Here is a 16,452-nt window from a genome sequence, read left to right as displayed (position 1 = left end):
GCATTTAAAATGTCCCTTTGTTGCTGTATTTCTCCGCAGATTAGTCAAATGCGTGGATTACATTTTTTAATGTTCCGCGTAGCCGACATATGTGCAAAATGCTCTTAATAATTCCGAAGTAAGGAATATCTTTGGAAAAAAGAAAAGCCTATTTTTAAGGGCTCCTTTTTCCCCTCCCATAAAGAGAATAAGAATAGAAGCGATGGTCTGAGAAGGAAGGAAGGAAGGAAGGAAGGAGCGAGCGCCTGCCTTGTCAGGAGCTATTCGCCTTGGAGCGCAAGTGGTGTTTTAATTGGTCGCAACCATCACGCCGAGAGAAAATGTTGGACTATGAAGCCTAGCATGGCTCATTTGTGCCGCTCAAGTTGATGTGGACGCCGGCGAGATGCCTCCTCCAGTCGACGTCCCCTCTTCACGCTGATTTCATAAGGATAATAACCAAAGCGCAACTGGCAATCGCTTCGCCCGAGAGTGGCTCCATGCACAGAGCCGCTTTTGCACCTGCTCTGATTCTTATTTTATTTTCTTTTTTGGATGAAAAGAAATCCTCCGGATGTTTACCGAAGAGTGGGATTCGTTAGACTGGGAGGTCAGTTCTCAGTGGAGCATGAAAAGGGATGGTGTGCTTGAAATGCTTGTCGCTGCTTTCCAACTTGCCGTTTACCTGCATATTTTATGAGCTCGATTCAGCTTGTTGGAAATAAGCTGGCTGGCTGGCTGGCTGGCTGGCTGGCTGGCTGGCTGGAAAACGCCGCATAGGAATGACAAAGTGTGGCCATGCAGGCAGCGTGTGCGTGTGCCTGAGCTCGGGGTGGCGATGGTGCTCGTGGGGGTGGGTGGGTGCATGTGAGAGTGCAGGTGTCCGTGGAGAATACTAAACTGTTAGTACATCCGAGCAGATGTCATTTTGTAATTGCGTGCATTCTTCTCCCAAATACCTGGCTTGGAGAAGAAGGCAGGCGCACGTTTAGCGTGCACCCACCCGGTGGCTGCAGGGAGCGAGATAGATAGATCGATCGATCGATCGAACGCGACGTTTGTCCTTTTCTGCCTTCTAATCACCGACGTTAACTTCAATAGTGACACGCGTCTGTCCTGTCGCAAATGTGGGATTTCAATTGTGGCTTTGCATCTCGACGCTCTGTTGGAAGGAAGCGTTTGCGTTTGCGTTTGGGATTGCGCGTCAGTGAATGCAGTCACCACACCCGCCTGGTCTCTGCAGTGCCCGCCCGCGAAAAAGACCCCTGTTAACAGACCTGTGACATCACGCTGCCTTGCTTTAACATCAAATGTTGCTCTTCTCCTTTTTTTTTGGTTGCAATCTCTGTAATGGACATATTTGCTCGGAAGGCTTTCGCCAGCAGCACCAGACCTGTTGCTTAATTGTGTCGTGTCACGCTTTAAAGCATTTCCTCGGAATACTGCTGCCCTCCGAGTCGTCCGTATTAAGCAATGTATTACCAAATGTACAAGGAAATAATGCCACTCTGTTCACTGCTGCAGTGCTCCTTGAGGAAAATCAGGTCAACTTGCTGTAAAATGAGTTCCATTGCTGTGACAGTAAGGCAATAAGAAGCGCGGCAGTGATTGATAGCACAAACACAACAGTTACATCACTTTCTAAATGGAACCGGATCACTTTCTGTGCCTTAAAGAATAGGTTATGGGGATAAAATGCATGATGCCTTATCATGTTTTTGCCAATAATGCCACATTATGGAGGTGTGTGATTCTGCGTTTATGGAGGCTACAAATAAGTTGACAACCCAGTACAATTGTCCCTGGTGACTGACTAAGGCTTTATGAGAGAAATAAAAGGACTTCTTTGAGACTCTCTTGGACTTGGGATCAGAAAGAAAAATACACAGTGGCCACATTCTGATCTCGACTCTCAATTCTATATACCTCATTAAGATCTGTTTGTCTGTTCCTGGGTGTAATGAGGTGGAATTTTTCTTAGTGATGTGTTACACAGTCTCACCAATTATTCAACACTCAGCTATGTTAGGACAGCTTGCCCACATGCATCTCCCCCAGAATTCTAATGAGAGCAGAGCTGTTCTGAATGTTGAACGTTTCAGAACTATGGACAGTTCCTATGGCTGTACCCTACCCTTCCCCATCTCGCATGGCCTTGTCTGTCTGCGGCGAGGGCTGACTCACGCGTTTACAGCAATGCAGCCTAGTCATTTGTCTCCATCATTGTGACAAGCTTCTACGTATCCCGCACTCGACCAAAACACACATCTGCTGTGGCTTCAAAGGTCACAGAGAAGCGCAGTCGTGTTAATTAGTAATTGCTGTAAGTGATACCATGTCTTGAATATGCCGACTTCAACAACTGCTCTTCAATCATAAATATGAAGACAAGAATGTCCTTTCATGGGGTGGATATAGTTCCAGGAAAAAAAGTCATCATGTTCCTCTCGTGCTGATGACTCCCCTGGGATGTCATAATCCTGAAAATGTTTGATGGGTCTCAGGACTTTCAAGTTTTTTTCACACACCCAAATATACCTTATGGAGTGGCTTTTTAAACTGCGGCACAATCATGCTTGACGAGAAATCAGGAGCCTTCCCTAAATCATTTTCATATGAAATGCCTTCCAAGGATCCTGAGGCTCATAAAGCCCACCAGACAGCGAGCGACTCGGCTACTACAACTACTTTCGGTGAGCAGCGTTGCAAGGGCATACATTCGACAGCCAATTAAAAATGCCCCATTGTAACAAAAATCACGTTTGTGGGTACTAAGCAAGAGCCAGGTCGTACCCCCGCAGTATATATATTGTAGTTTACAATGAGACCTACTTATATTGATAGTTTTATTGGTATCTTTGGCGAAGCGCGCAGAGTCTTATTTGCCGACTAAACCGAACGCAGTCAGCGAATGAAACTACTACATTTGAGGCCAACCGCCTTCTTTGAAAAATCCACACTCACTTGTTGAGGATGATTCAAACAGCCTCAAAATTGTGTACCACCATCCTTGTGTGGTGTTAAGTTTACAATTTCTTATGACAAATTGAGAGTTTGATGAGCATGTCTTGTAGCACTGAGTGAACGTCAAGAAATATAGAAGCAACCCCAAAAATATTTACGCTGTTAAAATAGCGTATGGAAACAATGTGTGTGATGAGATTTGGTTTAGTACAGCTGTCGTTTAGCTCGTGCAACCAAATATTCCATGTATGTACATTAAGTTTCAACTTTGACGTGGTATCCTATCAGAAATTGGACTCCCTGTTGTAAAATTAGTCAAGCGTATTAGAGATACACGTCAACCTTGAAAAGAAAAAAGCCAAAGCTCCGGGGAGGTTGAAAGATGGTAGCAGTGCATTTGCGTTTGCAAGCAATGTGTGGCAATCGGCAAGAGTGAGGCAGTGCACGTCAAGGAATTACCTTGAGGCGCACACGCAATTTTGGCTTCCTCCCACATTATAAAAGAGATCTTGGTCCTGCACAGAAGGATGACATAGGTTCAAGAACACATCTTGTTCTGATTCAGGGGCGGATTCTGTTCCTTAGCAACTGTCTTCATTTTATAGACAATTGCTTCGAGCGTGTAAACAAGACCAATAGCCATCAAAACCATACCTCACACTTTTGGACTTGGCAAAGGTAATAAAGCCCAGGCTGAAGACAAAATATATATATATAGCAAACCCCCGCTTGGCTACAATTGATTATTTTTAGTATTTTAGCTGAACGAGTCTCTTTGTATACCGGAAAATTAAATTATATATTCTGCTGACTGAAAATAAAAGACTTTTTAGAGGACACGAGTAATCAGTAATTCACCGTTTTTTCGCGTTGCGGCTAAGCGTTAGCACTATTATGCCGCGCTCTGTCTGGCTCGCAATTGTTCCCAATGTGAGTAGGCAGCCGTTCAGCCTCTGACATAAGCATCCACCAATCAGCTTCAACTGTGTGTTGAGTCCCATCAACATACTGTACTGCACATACTCTGGCTGTGGCTCATTTATCTCAAATTGCCGCCTGCAGCTGTGTTTTAGTGTGAAAGGGCATCCAGCGACCCACCTCCATCTCCACAATTCTTCCAACTCAGATGATCGCTTGCCAATAACTACATAGGGGTGTTTTTTCCCCCTAAGTAATCAGTTTAGAAGAGAAAAATGTCTCATAGCTTTTTGATATTGTTTGCTTAAAGATATGCAATTGTCTCATCATACATGTGTTTTATTATGGTATAGGTAGTAATTGCAGCAAGTAATTGTCATTCCAATAATGTCTACTCCACTGGGAGTCTGATGGAAGACTGCAGTAGTGCTCCTTATTGTTTGTGACACAAATGTAAATTTGTGTCAACTGTTTGACACTAATTATAAATAATGGAGAAAGAACTGCCAGGTGTGCTTGTAGAGAGACCATTCCTAATTTAAAATGTCTTTGGTCAACACAATGTTTTGAAAGTCAATTTGACTTCATATTTTACCTATTAACATTCACACTTGGAGCCGTTTGCCAATTTTAGATGTGACAAGTCCACTTGACTTCGGGGATACTACGTTGCGTCTGAGTCTCTATTTATTTATTTATTTATTGATTGAGGTTTCAACTTGGGCGAAAAAAAAGTCATCTCTTTTTTCAGTTTTAATGACGCTACCTGACATTTTTCCAATGTCATTGAATTCATTCGAGCTTTGAGCGACAGACGGCAACAATGAGCATTTTGGGGTAGCGTAAGAGACAAGGTTCCCAACACACATTTTAGTTTTTAATCTTTATTGAGTCGCTTAGTTGGCAGTTGTGTTAACAAACAAATTGGGACTTTTAACTTGAAATATACGTGACATAAATCATAGAGGCTCTTATTTAAGGTTTTGATTGGCTGAAGAAAAAAAAAAAAATGGATCAACTGTGAAATCAACCGTACTATCGCAATGGGATTCCGAAAATAGCTTCACTTCTGAAAAGCTATTTGATGTTAAAAAAAAAAAAAATGGCTTCTCTACGACCGCACTACTGAGAAATGTAGTTAAGAAGGTAGCGACACTACATGTACCACCTGCCATCGAGCCCGAGAGAAAGACTGGTAAAAATGAGGACATACTGTGTAAATTGCCTTCCTCCCGTGTCTCCGTCTGAGTTTTTGTCACTGAAAGTTAATTGGTTGACTGTATGTGTCTGATGTAGTTATTGGTTTGCACAATGCAATCAAGACAAACAGAGTTGGAGTTAGTACCCCATTCCCCAACTTTCTGTTGAGCCAGTCCAATCATGTTTTTGGGCCGGCCACTTCTATCTTTTTTAATACATTCTGGCCCGTCACCGCTATACACTGTATCATTCTGATTCCTGCTTAAAAAAACAAAAATGGCAGAGAGGGATAAAGGTGACTCTCATTTCCATACTAGACTTGGAAAGCATTATTATCCGGTACATGGCGGACTTTTCTAGCACAGCCAATCATGATCAGCATGACCCTTGGCATTCAACCTGCAAGTGGCTTAATAAAAGATCATTCTTAGACAGGCAGAGTGCAGACGAGGCCTGCAGTTGTCTTTTTGAATCCAGTCTCAGGGTTGAAGAGCTGTGACTGGTTGCTGGGCTTTTAATTAGGGGCAGCTATTGATGCAATGTGCACTCCTACGAGGAAGATAAGGACAATAGAGAATGAGGGTTGCGTCATTTTAAGAGGGGATGATAATGTGGCAAGCGCATCTTTTAGCAAGGACTGTTAAAAGCTCTTTGAATTTTTGTCAAAGGGCTTATACAGTGATCTACACAAGATGAGTGCATATTGTAAACACCAGCTACCAGTTACAGTGAATATACACCTATTCAAAATGTGTTCAATGTCATTTAGCAAATTTTGTCTCAATTAGATAGTTAGTAGGTCATAATAGATGTTAGTAGGTCATAATTATCAGAACTGAGACCTGTTTACAAATTTCATCCATCTTACTGTTGAATACTGTGCAGGGCTCTATAATTGACTTGTGACCAGTCCAGGATGTAATCTGGCTTCGCCTGAAGTCACCCTGAAGGCTACGACTCTGGCTCTGGCTCTGGCTCTGGCTCTGGCTCTGGCTCTGGCTCTGGCTCTGGCTCTGGCTCCCTCAATACGAGTGATGTATGGATGTGATATATTGCTAATGCTGCTACTGCGTTTCTTATGTAATGGGGTGGATTCCCACCAGTGTCTAAAAAAAAAAAGATTGGGTTGGATAAGGAAAGTAATCTGGAATAAAAAGTGTGCCAAATAGATGATATATAAATCTTTTGTTTTTTAAATACTGAGATTCAAACATACAGTATATTTAACTAATTTGTGTGGAAGAACATTTTTTTTTAATCTTATCCCAAGTCAATCCACATACCCAAAGTGGCATCGGATTTAAATAAGCAATGGGAAACATGGGGGGGGGGGGGAATAATTGGGTTGGTTGCTTTATTGGTTTTGCAATTCTGGTGAGATTTGTTGACTAACACAATGTCAATTAGCTGTGCAGTGTCATTTAAGGAGGATTAGAGGCGATTACTTTTGATTGTCTGTCTGATCTTGTCTTATGAGTTAGCTACACGATAAATCACTAATTGGGCCTTGAGGTTGGTCGCTAAACATAATAAACTAAAGGACTGAACAATGCAAGGAAAAGGACGGAAGTTATCCATTTGAATATAAAATTGATTGTAGCAAGGTACAAGTGTAACCATCTTGATGTCGAATAAAAAGGGTTTGTTTCTTCTTCAGGATTGAAAGGGTCATCATGCTGTGAAACGATCTGATTACAATTCACCCTTCTATTTTTGGGATGTTTCTGCTCACATGACCATTCCCTTGGTGTTGATTTTAGGCTGCAAAAGTCTCCCAGACCTTCAAGCCGTGTCATTCAATTTGACTTGACTTAGCGTTTAACTGGGCATCTGTTGTCATACTGCTGCAGTGCATCTTTAAGCCTCTCATCCCATTCCATGCCTTAGCCTTGGCCAAAAAGCTGCCATTTGCATATTGCTCTTTTATGGAGGGAAAAAATAAACACAAATGATATTTCCCAAAAGATATTGAAGCAGTTTGATTCCTCAACTTCTCCGAATCGAGTGGGTGTGTAGCAAGCCCGAAAAGGGCACCTACTTGAATAATGAGTCACCATCCTACATCACAACATTGCACATTTTCCACTTTTAAAGGGTAAAGCGTGCAAATGACAAACTGCATCGATGAAATCTAAAAGTACATCACAGATCGATTTGGACATATAATTTATGCATAAAATAGTCAAGGAAATGCCTTAACCCAGAAGACTTTATTCTAAGCAGGGCCAAGGCAAAGCAAGCTTGAGGGAAATAAATTGCACTTGTATCTTGTTTCCTAACAAATAAACACATACTATAACATCAGATAAAGGCTCACTTTGCTTTTTAAATTCCTAATTTCTAAACAAAAAATGGGAGATGACTCATTCCCTTCAACGGAGGCAGTAACACTGCTCATCCTACTGGTGAACGTGTGTGTTGTGTGAATATTGGATAAAGGGTTCCGAAACTAGATGGAAAATGCACATCGGTCGTGATTTTGCGGCCATAATGAGATGCAAACATGTAAATTGCTGGCAAAGGCGTTTGTGTGTCCACTTAAGGCTAAGTGCTACAGATAGCACATCTGTCAGAGGAGAAATGTGTCTGAGCTGTGACCATCGTAAACAATCCGTAATGAAAAATTGCATTGTGCTGGGGAGGTGAGGGACACAATTGCTTCCAGGGCTGAAGGGGTAATGATTATCTTGTCTCCTCACCCCATGGTATATTTTTACTATTTTTACTTTCTATCACGCCTGTTATCTTCTGCCTCCCCCCCCCCCCCCCCCCCTCCTGTCAGAAGATGTATTTGTTATGGCATTTTTCGTCTTCTCTTTGCATGGCCTTAAACGTAGATCCGTTTTACCACCCAGCGTCCTCTCTTTTTCCCAGAGGGATTTTAGAAACATTTGGCTTTTGGATTATATGGGAAAATATTTAAGATAAGTGATCAAATATTATCTTGAAAAAATAGTCATGCACCACTCGCAAGGTTTTGCTCTGCTGTCGTACTTTCCAACTCCAGAAATCCACCTCTGACTGCTTAATAATAATAATGTTGAATGGATAATTCCCCACGTTATGAAATAATAATAATCATTAAACCCTGACCATCACAAAGTGCCCAGCACCTCTTGCACTTCTGCACAAGGCAATGATTTAGTTCGCATGGTGATTTCTACAGTGGAGCTCTCCAATGTCCAACATTGCGCAGTCAGCCAGCACTGTCGAAAGACCATTAAAAGGTCACAGCCAGAGAGAGAGCACACATGAAAATGATGGCAGGCAACAGATCCACGTGAGCTCTGTTACGCTATTAAGCGCCACACAGGCAGCCTCGTTTATCCTCCAAGATCATTGCCGCTGCCACAGTCTAATGTATTGTTGGAGATGCTGCCTGCCTGGCTGGCTGGCTGCCTGCCTGCCTGCCTGCCTGCCCGCCCGCCCGACCCGCCTACCCGCATGCTGTTTCTCTGCTCCACTTTGACTCCATCCGTCCTGTCACCATGTCCGTAAACAGTATCAGAGCAGAATTCAAAACATTCTGTCCTATTTTTCATTTATTGTGTTGAAGAAATGTGTCAAATGTATCATCTGGCAAGAGAAAAAATATGGAGCAGTGCAAGCTGTCCGTGCAAGCTGAGAACAGGGTGTGAACACTGCATCCAAGACGCTTCCCGCATGCGCTTTCCTTTCTATTTTCACTCTTTCTATCTCCTTGCTTGTTAGTCAGCTCAAATATGGAATATATTTGCCCATCTGCAATCTCGGGAACCCATTTTAATGATTAAAAAAGAACCCATAGCTGCATTTTATTTTGGCCATTGAAGTCTGATATTTACCAATCATTGACCAACCCAACATCAATGTTGTTGATTGTAAATCTCCAATCCAGTCCAATATATTTTATTTTATTTCATTATTGTTTGAGGCAGCACAGTGGCTATGAATAGAAACTTGTGTTTCCCCAAATCAACCTGTGTGACTGTATGAAATAGCTGAACACTTGCACTTTGCACTTTCCTTGAGAGTTTTCAGATATGTCAGAGAATCCCATGTAAATTGGTGTGGGCTAAAATACAATGATTGATTCAGATACTGTTCGTTGGCTTCATTAAAGAGAACCTTCCCAAGTGCAGCACTTCTTCAAGTCAAGTCAATGTATCAAGATTGTAAATCCTGGATAGCCAAGTTTGTATCAGAGTTGCACATTTGAATACTCACCATGTGTTGAGTGAGAATATGGTCTGTGTAGTACAGGATTTAGTCACCCTGAGGCCACCGACAACTTTTGTATGCAAAGAGTTCAATACACAAAAGATCTTTGTGCAGCAGTATTTTCTAATGGACATTTTGGCTCATGTTCAAATTTCTGCAGACCAGTCATGCATTTTCCAAGATATGTTGGCCAAGGGGTTGGAGATGACAGCAAAATATAAAACAAAACAAAAAACCCCACATGGCTCTCTTTGGAATTTAGTTGTGTCAATCAAGTCGCGGCCAACGTTGAAGAGCTCAATGTCAAATCATCACAAAGGACATTCCGTTTTACTCAGACGCTGATGGTGCAATCAAATTTCAGGTTCTGATCGTATTTGGCTTTTTCGGTAGTTCTATTCTTTATTATGATCCTAATTATTTGGAACAGGAGGACTGCGAGCGAAATACATGGCTGTGCTCCTCCTTTAATTGATTGTACATTTTAGATAGAAGCAAGTGTTTGGATGGCCTTAAGCTGAAAACACTTTAGCTCTGAATGCTAATGAAACAACAGCCCCTTGATGATTCCTTCCATACTGTTGCACGGGATTTGCGTGTTGCGTTGCGTCCAGCGCTGAACACTTGCCAGGCCAGGCGCTGGTGATTTCATGCCTGAATGTATCGCAAAGCTGCGAGCTGAGTGACAGCCTCAAGGTGCCGCCGCCGCCGCCGCTGAATCATTAATGAAGCGCATTAATGGTGCATGGCCATTTTTCAGACTGTTGTTAAGTCAGGAAGTTCTGTCTCACCAGTGTTCTGTCACACTCTGTTATCCTGTGGGGTGTGGGCAAGCCGGAGTGAGTTTGATTTGCACACTTGGGCTGGTTCCGTTCCAGTGTTCACGGGGCCACTCAAGGATGATAAAATACAGCGCCCGCCGCAAGCCTGCAGGCTGTTTGCCAGAGGATTTTCATTTGTTTTCTTCTCTCTCTTTATTTCCGCCTTCTAATCTACATTTGTGTGCATTCTTCCACTCGCTCACTATTGTCATTACAATGGATGATGACATTCTGCACTGCGTCGGCAATTTTCATGTCTTCAATCGTATGCAAAGGTTATCAAATTTGCAAGTATACCTGCTGATTATTTACTGGGAGGTTGAACGGATTGTCCAGCGCATCATCAGAACCCAGAGAGAGCAAGAAATGTGGCCTGCAAGCTCTCAGCGGCATTTACTTGTGCAGACCTGAACCTCGTACCACTATGCCCGAGCGCCCAGATTACGCGTGAGATCAAGATCAAATTGACTTTTATAATCTGATTTTGGAGAGGGGAGGGGAGGGGAGATGATGCATTAAAGTGGTAGCATGGGATCAGGCACCTGTTTAGCTGCGGAAGGACAGTAGAGTCGTGTTCAGATGTAACATGTCAGTGCTAATCCGGAACAGGCTAAACTGCATTGTATGCTAATGGATCTAATGAATTGTGCTGTCAAAGGGCTGCTCACATTGCTGTGGAAGCAAAGTAATGAAGTGGGCCCTGTATAGTGATGTAATATAATTGTGGGCCTGGAGGAAATGCATTTCCTGGAGCTGGCGCTTCCTATCCTGAGTTGACATCCGATTGGCTCTGCAACACATTTGAGCTGCCCCAGTGGCTGGTCCATCTTTCATTGTGACAGCTGGGTCAGCAAGGGGGCTTTCAACTTTACAATCTGTTACACGGGACATTGAAAGCTGAACATTTGGTCAAACCAAATCACTTGAATGAATACATATCTGTAGAAATGTCCTTTGTGCTGCCTTGTACTGCCTATGCTTAATCTAGGATGTGATTGCTTCTGAACCTTCTCTGCTCTTCCATCCAAGATCCTGGTGAAGTAATGTTTGTTCTCGCAACATGGAATTGATGTTTATCTACTTCCCTGAAATTAAAGCGGACATCCTATATCGTTGCACCACGCAGTGGGTTAGTGACTCAATTTGAACAAGGCGTCTCTTTTCTGAAAGCAAATCTCGCCTACTTTGCTGCTGAAAATAGGAAGGATCAACAAGCTCTAAAAGTGTTAAGATCTCCTACTGGGCTGCTAGTAAACCCTGACTCTATGCTGCTATGTGTGTATATGTGAATGGGGTGTCCTGCTGTTCATGTTTACCTCCCCTGCTTCTGGGGCTTCAGTCACAACTGATTCATAGTGTTGCAAGGTTGATGATGCAAGTCTCTTCACTTCCATTTTGGCACGAGTCCACAGGGCTGCTACAATGTCTTGAAGGGCTTTTGAAGCAGTCCCAGTATGAAAACACAAAACATGCTGTGGAACGATAAGAAGGCTTGAGAAGTTGCGGGAAAATGTGCACGATGTGACTCCGAGCAGCAGAGGCGCTGTTTATTCCATTTGCAAGAATTTGACATCATGAAGGTCGCGGGCATGCTTGAGCCCATCCCAGCTACCGACCATGCATGTTTTTGGAACGTACCTGGAGGCACCCAGAGAACATGCAAACCCCACAAGGGGATTAGGATGACCCATTAGCCCCTTCTATTGACAAGCCGCCGCTGATTTCAGTCACTAGCTAATGCTGGGGAACCATTTGTATCAGATTGGGAATTGTCTCCATTTGACTTGCGTCATTCTTCTCTACTTTGTACAAGCAGAAGGAACATCCCTGGTATTCATTGTGATGTGACACAGATCTTTTCTTCTTCTTTTACCCATACTACAAGATAGATGAGCTCCTTCAGCGGCTCACTCAGTAATAATTCACAGGCTTTTTCGTTGAAGAAGGAGCTGGATGCGCGTATAGTCTACTTCACGCCTGGCTGGGACCTGCTCACTACCAGTCGACCAAATACAAATACAAAATACACCTCGCCCCTTGTGCTCTTCTTTTTCTCCAAAAAATAACAGCAGGATGGATTGGTCTGATTCAGAAATCCTTGACTCCCCAATAAATGTATGCTATTTCAAGCGCATCATTTCAATGAAAAGCTCCATTTCAACACATTGTCTTGCTGATGCCGTGGGCTTTTGTTTTCCATCAACATCATTGCACATCATTATAATTGTAATTAACCCATTTTTATTGTCCTTCTATGACATCGCTCTGAGGGTAAATACAAACATCATATTTGCTTGTTAAACATTAATTAACAAACTGGTTGAAGCTGTTTGATATTTTGGAACCCCATTTGCTCTGTCATGAGCTCTCAAATGAAAGTACAGCACATTGTTTTGCCATTGAAGATCTCAGTGCTCAAATGAAAGTACAGCACATATTTGCAGTGCAATTTTATTTTGACGATCCATTGGAAAGACAGTATTTCTTCTTATTTCTTTTTCGATCCTTTGTATTTTTCCATTCTAGCAATTCCAGGAGATGAATGAGTTTTCTTTGGAGAATATTGACAGTGTCGTTTTTAATGTTTTAGTCGTTGCAGTTTTTCATTCAAAGGCTGATGCATTTCAAAATCAGGATCCCAAAAACGGGATCATCCTACCATGACTAAACAGTAAATTGTCTTTGGCATTTTGTTTTCTTTTGGCTCCAAGCCATCATCGGACCCAGTGATGTTACTAGGATTGACTATTTTGGCTGCTCTATATTTGCCACTGCCCTGGCCAAAAAGTACTATCTTGCAGCCTTGTTCATTTCAAGGTCATGTCTTCATCAGTCACCGACCGATAACAATGGTATTAGATAGTGTAGACTGTATGCACATTACTTTTGGGAAATTGATCTGTGTCATAGGGCTGGCTGGCTGGCTGGCTGGCTGGCTGGCTGGCTGGCTGGCTGGCTGGCTGGCCTGGCTGGCTGGCTGGCTGGCTGGCTGGCTGGCTGGCCGGCCGGCTGGCTGGCTGGCTGCCAACTGAGCTGACAGTGCTATGGATATGATGTATAGAGTCCTTCATTTTGCATCATGAAATCCAAACATCAGTGTTGGGTGTCATATCCCCTATCCAGCCAGCCCGTGTGTTAGGACCCAATAGTGTCACGTCCTTGCTTGATCTAAGCAAGCACAGGCTTATATGTCAAATTGTTTTGTAGATATCACCATTCAATAGTCCAGTGTCCAATATTTGCTTTCCTATCGCGCCATCGGGATGGAAAGTATCATTTTCATTCAACAGATATTATATGAAGCTCATAATGTTATTTATTATCATTTTGAGTAAGATCACAACGGCGCTGTGCTGATAATACTTAATGAGCACTGCCTATAACAAGACTTCTTTGAATTTTCCTTTGCAATCTGGCTCCCAAAAATGCAATATGTAAACACCTTGGTGGTAGGTTGAATGGACAGTTGTTTGTCCTCGTGGCTTCTTTGTTTTATGTTCTTGGATACAACTTTTTGTTACAACCGTATTTGCTTTTTTAAGCACATTATAGTTTGAGTTGAGAATTCCAAATCTGAGATTTACATTTCATCGTCTTTTCTTGGAGCAATTTTCTAAAGACGGAGACCAACACTTGCTCATTATTATTTCTCATTTAACTGAACCGCTGGAATGACTTGTCATGAAACTGCCGTTTTTTCTTTTAATCTCCCCCGCAGGATCTGAAGAAGGTGCTGTCTTTCCCCCCATACCCAGCGGAGTTTTTGCACCCGGTCGTGTATGCCTGCACGGCGGTCATGCTGCTCTGCCTCTTTGCCTCCATCATCACGTATATAGTGCATCACAGGTAAGAAAAGTCACACCTTTTGCAGATACCTATATATGCTGAAGGAAGGGGACTAGCAATCAGTCCTGAGTGCACAAAGCCTTGGTCTGGCTTCAAGCTGTGAGAGTCTTGATCGTTCTGTTTCCAATTGAAAATGGAGACATGGCTCCATGCCATGTTTTAGTGAGTCCCTCAAACAAACTTCATCTCTTCATTTGTGCGCCTTTATTCTGAACGTGCCGAATGTGGTGTGGCCACTTTAGTCTGGCTTTAGTCTGGCTGAAAACACGGCAGCTGCTTTGACTAAAGCCCCCCCCCCCATCCCACTGAGCGCTGAACAATTGCGAGTGTTTTCCGAGGCAGCCAATGACATACTCAGATGAGAAGACAACCGCCGCTCAGTGGGATAGGGGCTTAAAAACATGTAAATAATATACGCATGCCAAGTGTGTGTGTGTGTGTGCATAAATGCCCCTTAAATAATTTTCACCAAAAATCCACCACCCATCATGTTTTATGCCTCACTACAACAGATCCGCAAATATTTTCTGCTCGACACCGTTTGCAGATTTCCACCAGTTATTATTATATTTTGTTAACTTGAAACAAGACGAGTGGCATTATCTGGCTGTTTATTTGTAAATGTCAGTCTTCCTCTTCTCTGAATGTGAAATCACAAAAATGTGTGATTTTTTTCATCATTTTGGTTCTGATTTGGCTCAGATGGAATATTAATAACATTTCCCTACTCCCTCTGTTCTGTATCCGTTGCTCTCAGTTCAATCCAAAGGGTTGCCTGAGCTTTGGGTCCCTTTTTGATGTGTCTGTCGTTGGAGCCCCGACTCAGCCAGGAGCTTGTGTTTTAAACGAAAAGTTTGGACCCATAATTGAGATCGTGCAGAGTTGTAAATGGAATATATTATCAAAATGTGACTTTTGATTGCTGCTATACGCACGTTTGTGTCTCTCTAGTGACCCACGCTTTGATTCAGAAGTGGGCTTATTAGAATAAGAATTAGTGGGAAGCTACCAGAAGGAAGATCTGCAATTCTGGAGTGCAAAAACTGTTTCTTATCCTAAAATTTAGTTTCAGGGCTCAAACATGAGACACAAAGACAGCTCTTAATTCATGGCAGACTCTGGAGGAAGGGAGTCTGCAGGGTTGCAGGTTAATGTACTTGACCCAATGAAAAGCCAGTGCAGAGCCTATGAAAACCTCCTTCCAGGGAGGCCGGCAGCCAGCTTGATTTATGGCCTCTTTGCTGGATGCACTTCAATACCTGGGCCGTGGCAGAGACAGTAGCAGCAGAAGCAGCAGCTCCTTTCCAGACCTGTGAATTCTGGCAGCCCTCATGCTGCACTGCTGCCAATGATTTATCGACGTGGACTTGGCTCAACTGGATCACTTTTTGGAAAATTGACCATTTCCATGTTAGTATATAATATTTTATGTTGAGACAACGATTGCAACAAAAATAGTTTGTTCATACGGGACCGTGTGTGTGTCCGACTGTATGTTATGGTTTGACCTCTTTCATCTACTGTATTTTCAGAACACGCTGAAGTGGGTTAAGTGCCTTGCCCGTGGCTGTGCAACCCTGGGCTCAAATCTAATACAAGTACATACTTATTACAGGGCGCTTCAATTGCGCTCGCCAACTGGAAACAATCCCCATGTGCATGTACTCTGTGTGGTGACATTAATGGCACTTTGCCGCAGGTCTATGGCTTTAAACAAATTTGAGGTAGCCAACTGTAATACACTGAAGGAGTTACTTTCGCCATTTCATGTCACGGGTGGTGAAGTGGGACGCTCTTTAGTGCTGCTAGCGTGGATTCAATTTTCACTCAATGCCAGTGTGAGGTTGAGGGGAAATTGTCGTCTCCATATGTGTGCCCTGAGATTACCGTGATGTAGTTCACCTATGTATATGCACCGTATCTACAGAATGTTTCTATTTTGTATACTTTGTCAATACTCCAACATTAACCATTTGTAACTAATTAAACAGACACTATAATTCAATAAAAAAAAACTTGCTTGTCAATTACCAGGGAGATTTGAAGAAGTTGAAGAGACAAACCTTTCAAAATCTTTCTTTACTGGACAAAATGGATGTCAAATTGTGGTTCATAACAAAGCATACGATTGCTCATTTTCTCTGTGTTGCTGTTTGTTTTGGCAGCGCGATCCGCATCAGTCGGAAGGGATGGCATATACTTCTCAACTTCTGCTTCCATACGGCTCTGACCTTCGCTGTGTTTGCTGGCGGCATCAATCGAATCAAATATCCCATCATATGTCAGGCAGTAAGTGGCAATTAATGTTTGTGTGTGTCTCGTGAATAATACTCCTCTTCAGATTGGATGATAGCGTGTCATTTTCAACCCTATTTTGGCGTAAAAACAGGCATCGCTTTTTGTGCCAGTGTAAGTTCAGTCTTGCGTGTTTGGGGCTGTTTGATTGCGTTCATCGAGGCGTGCTGCCTGCCTGCCAGCCAGCGCAAAAAGCAGCCTCGCTCGCCCCAGACACACCTGCTAATTT

The 16,452-nt window shown here is 42.9% G+C and overlaps 1 protein-coding gene across 1 annotated transcript in view; it reads left to right on the top strand.

Moving 5' to 3' along the window:
- The window catches only part of LOC119135024 (adhesion G protein-coupled receptor A3), a 63,742-nt gene that overhangs the window by 40,597 nt on the left and 6,693 nt on the right, over positions 1-16,452 (top strand). The window contains 2 exon segments of the mRNA XM_037272329.1: positions 13,801-13,928; positions 16,094-16,217. Coding sequence (XP_037128224.1) covers positions 13,801-13,928; positions 16,094-16,217 — 252 coding nt within the window.

Source organism: Syngnathus acus, chromosome 15 (genome assembly GCF_901709675.1).
Source record: "Syngnathus acus chromosome 15, fSynAcu1.2, whole genome shotgun sequence".
NCBI classification, from domain to species: Eukaryota; Metazoa; Chordata; class Actinopteri; order Syngnathiformes; family Syngnathidae; genus Syngnathus; species Syngnathus acus.
This window is presented reverse-complemented; position numbering and strand designations above follow the sequence as displayed.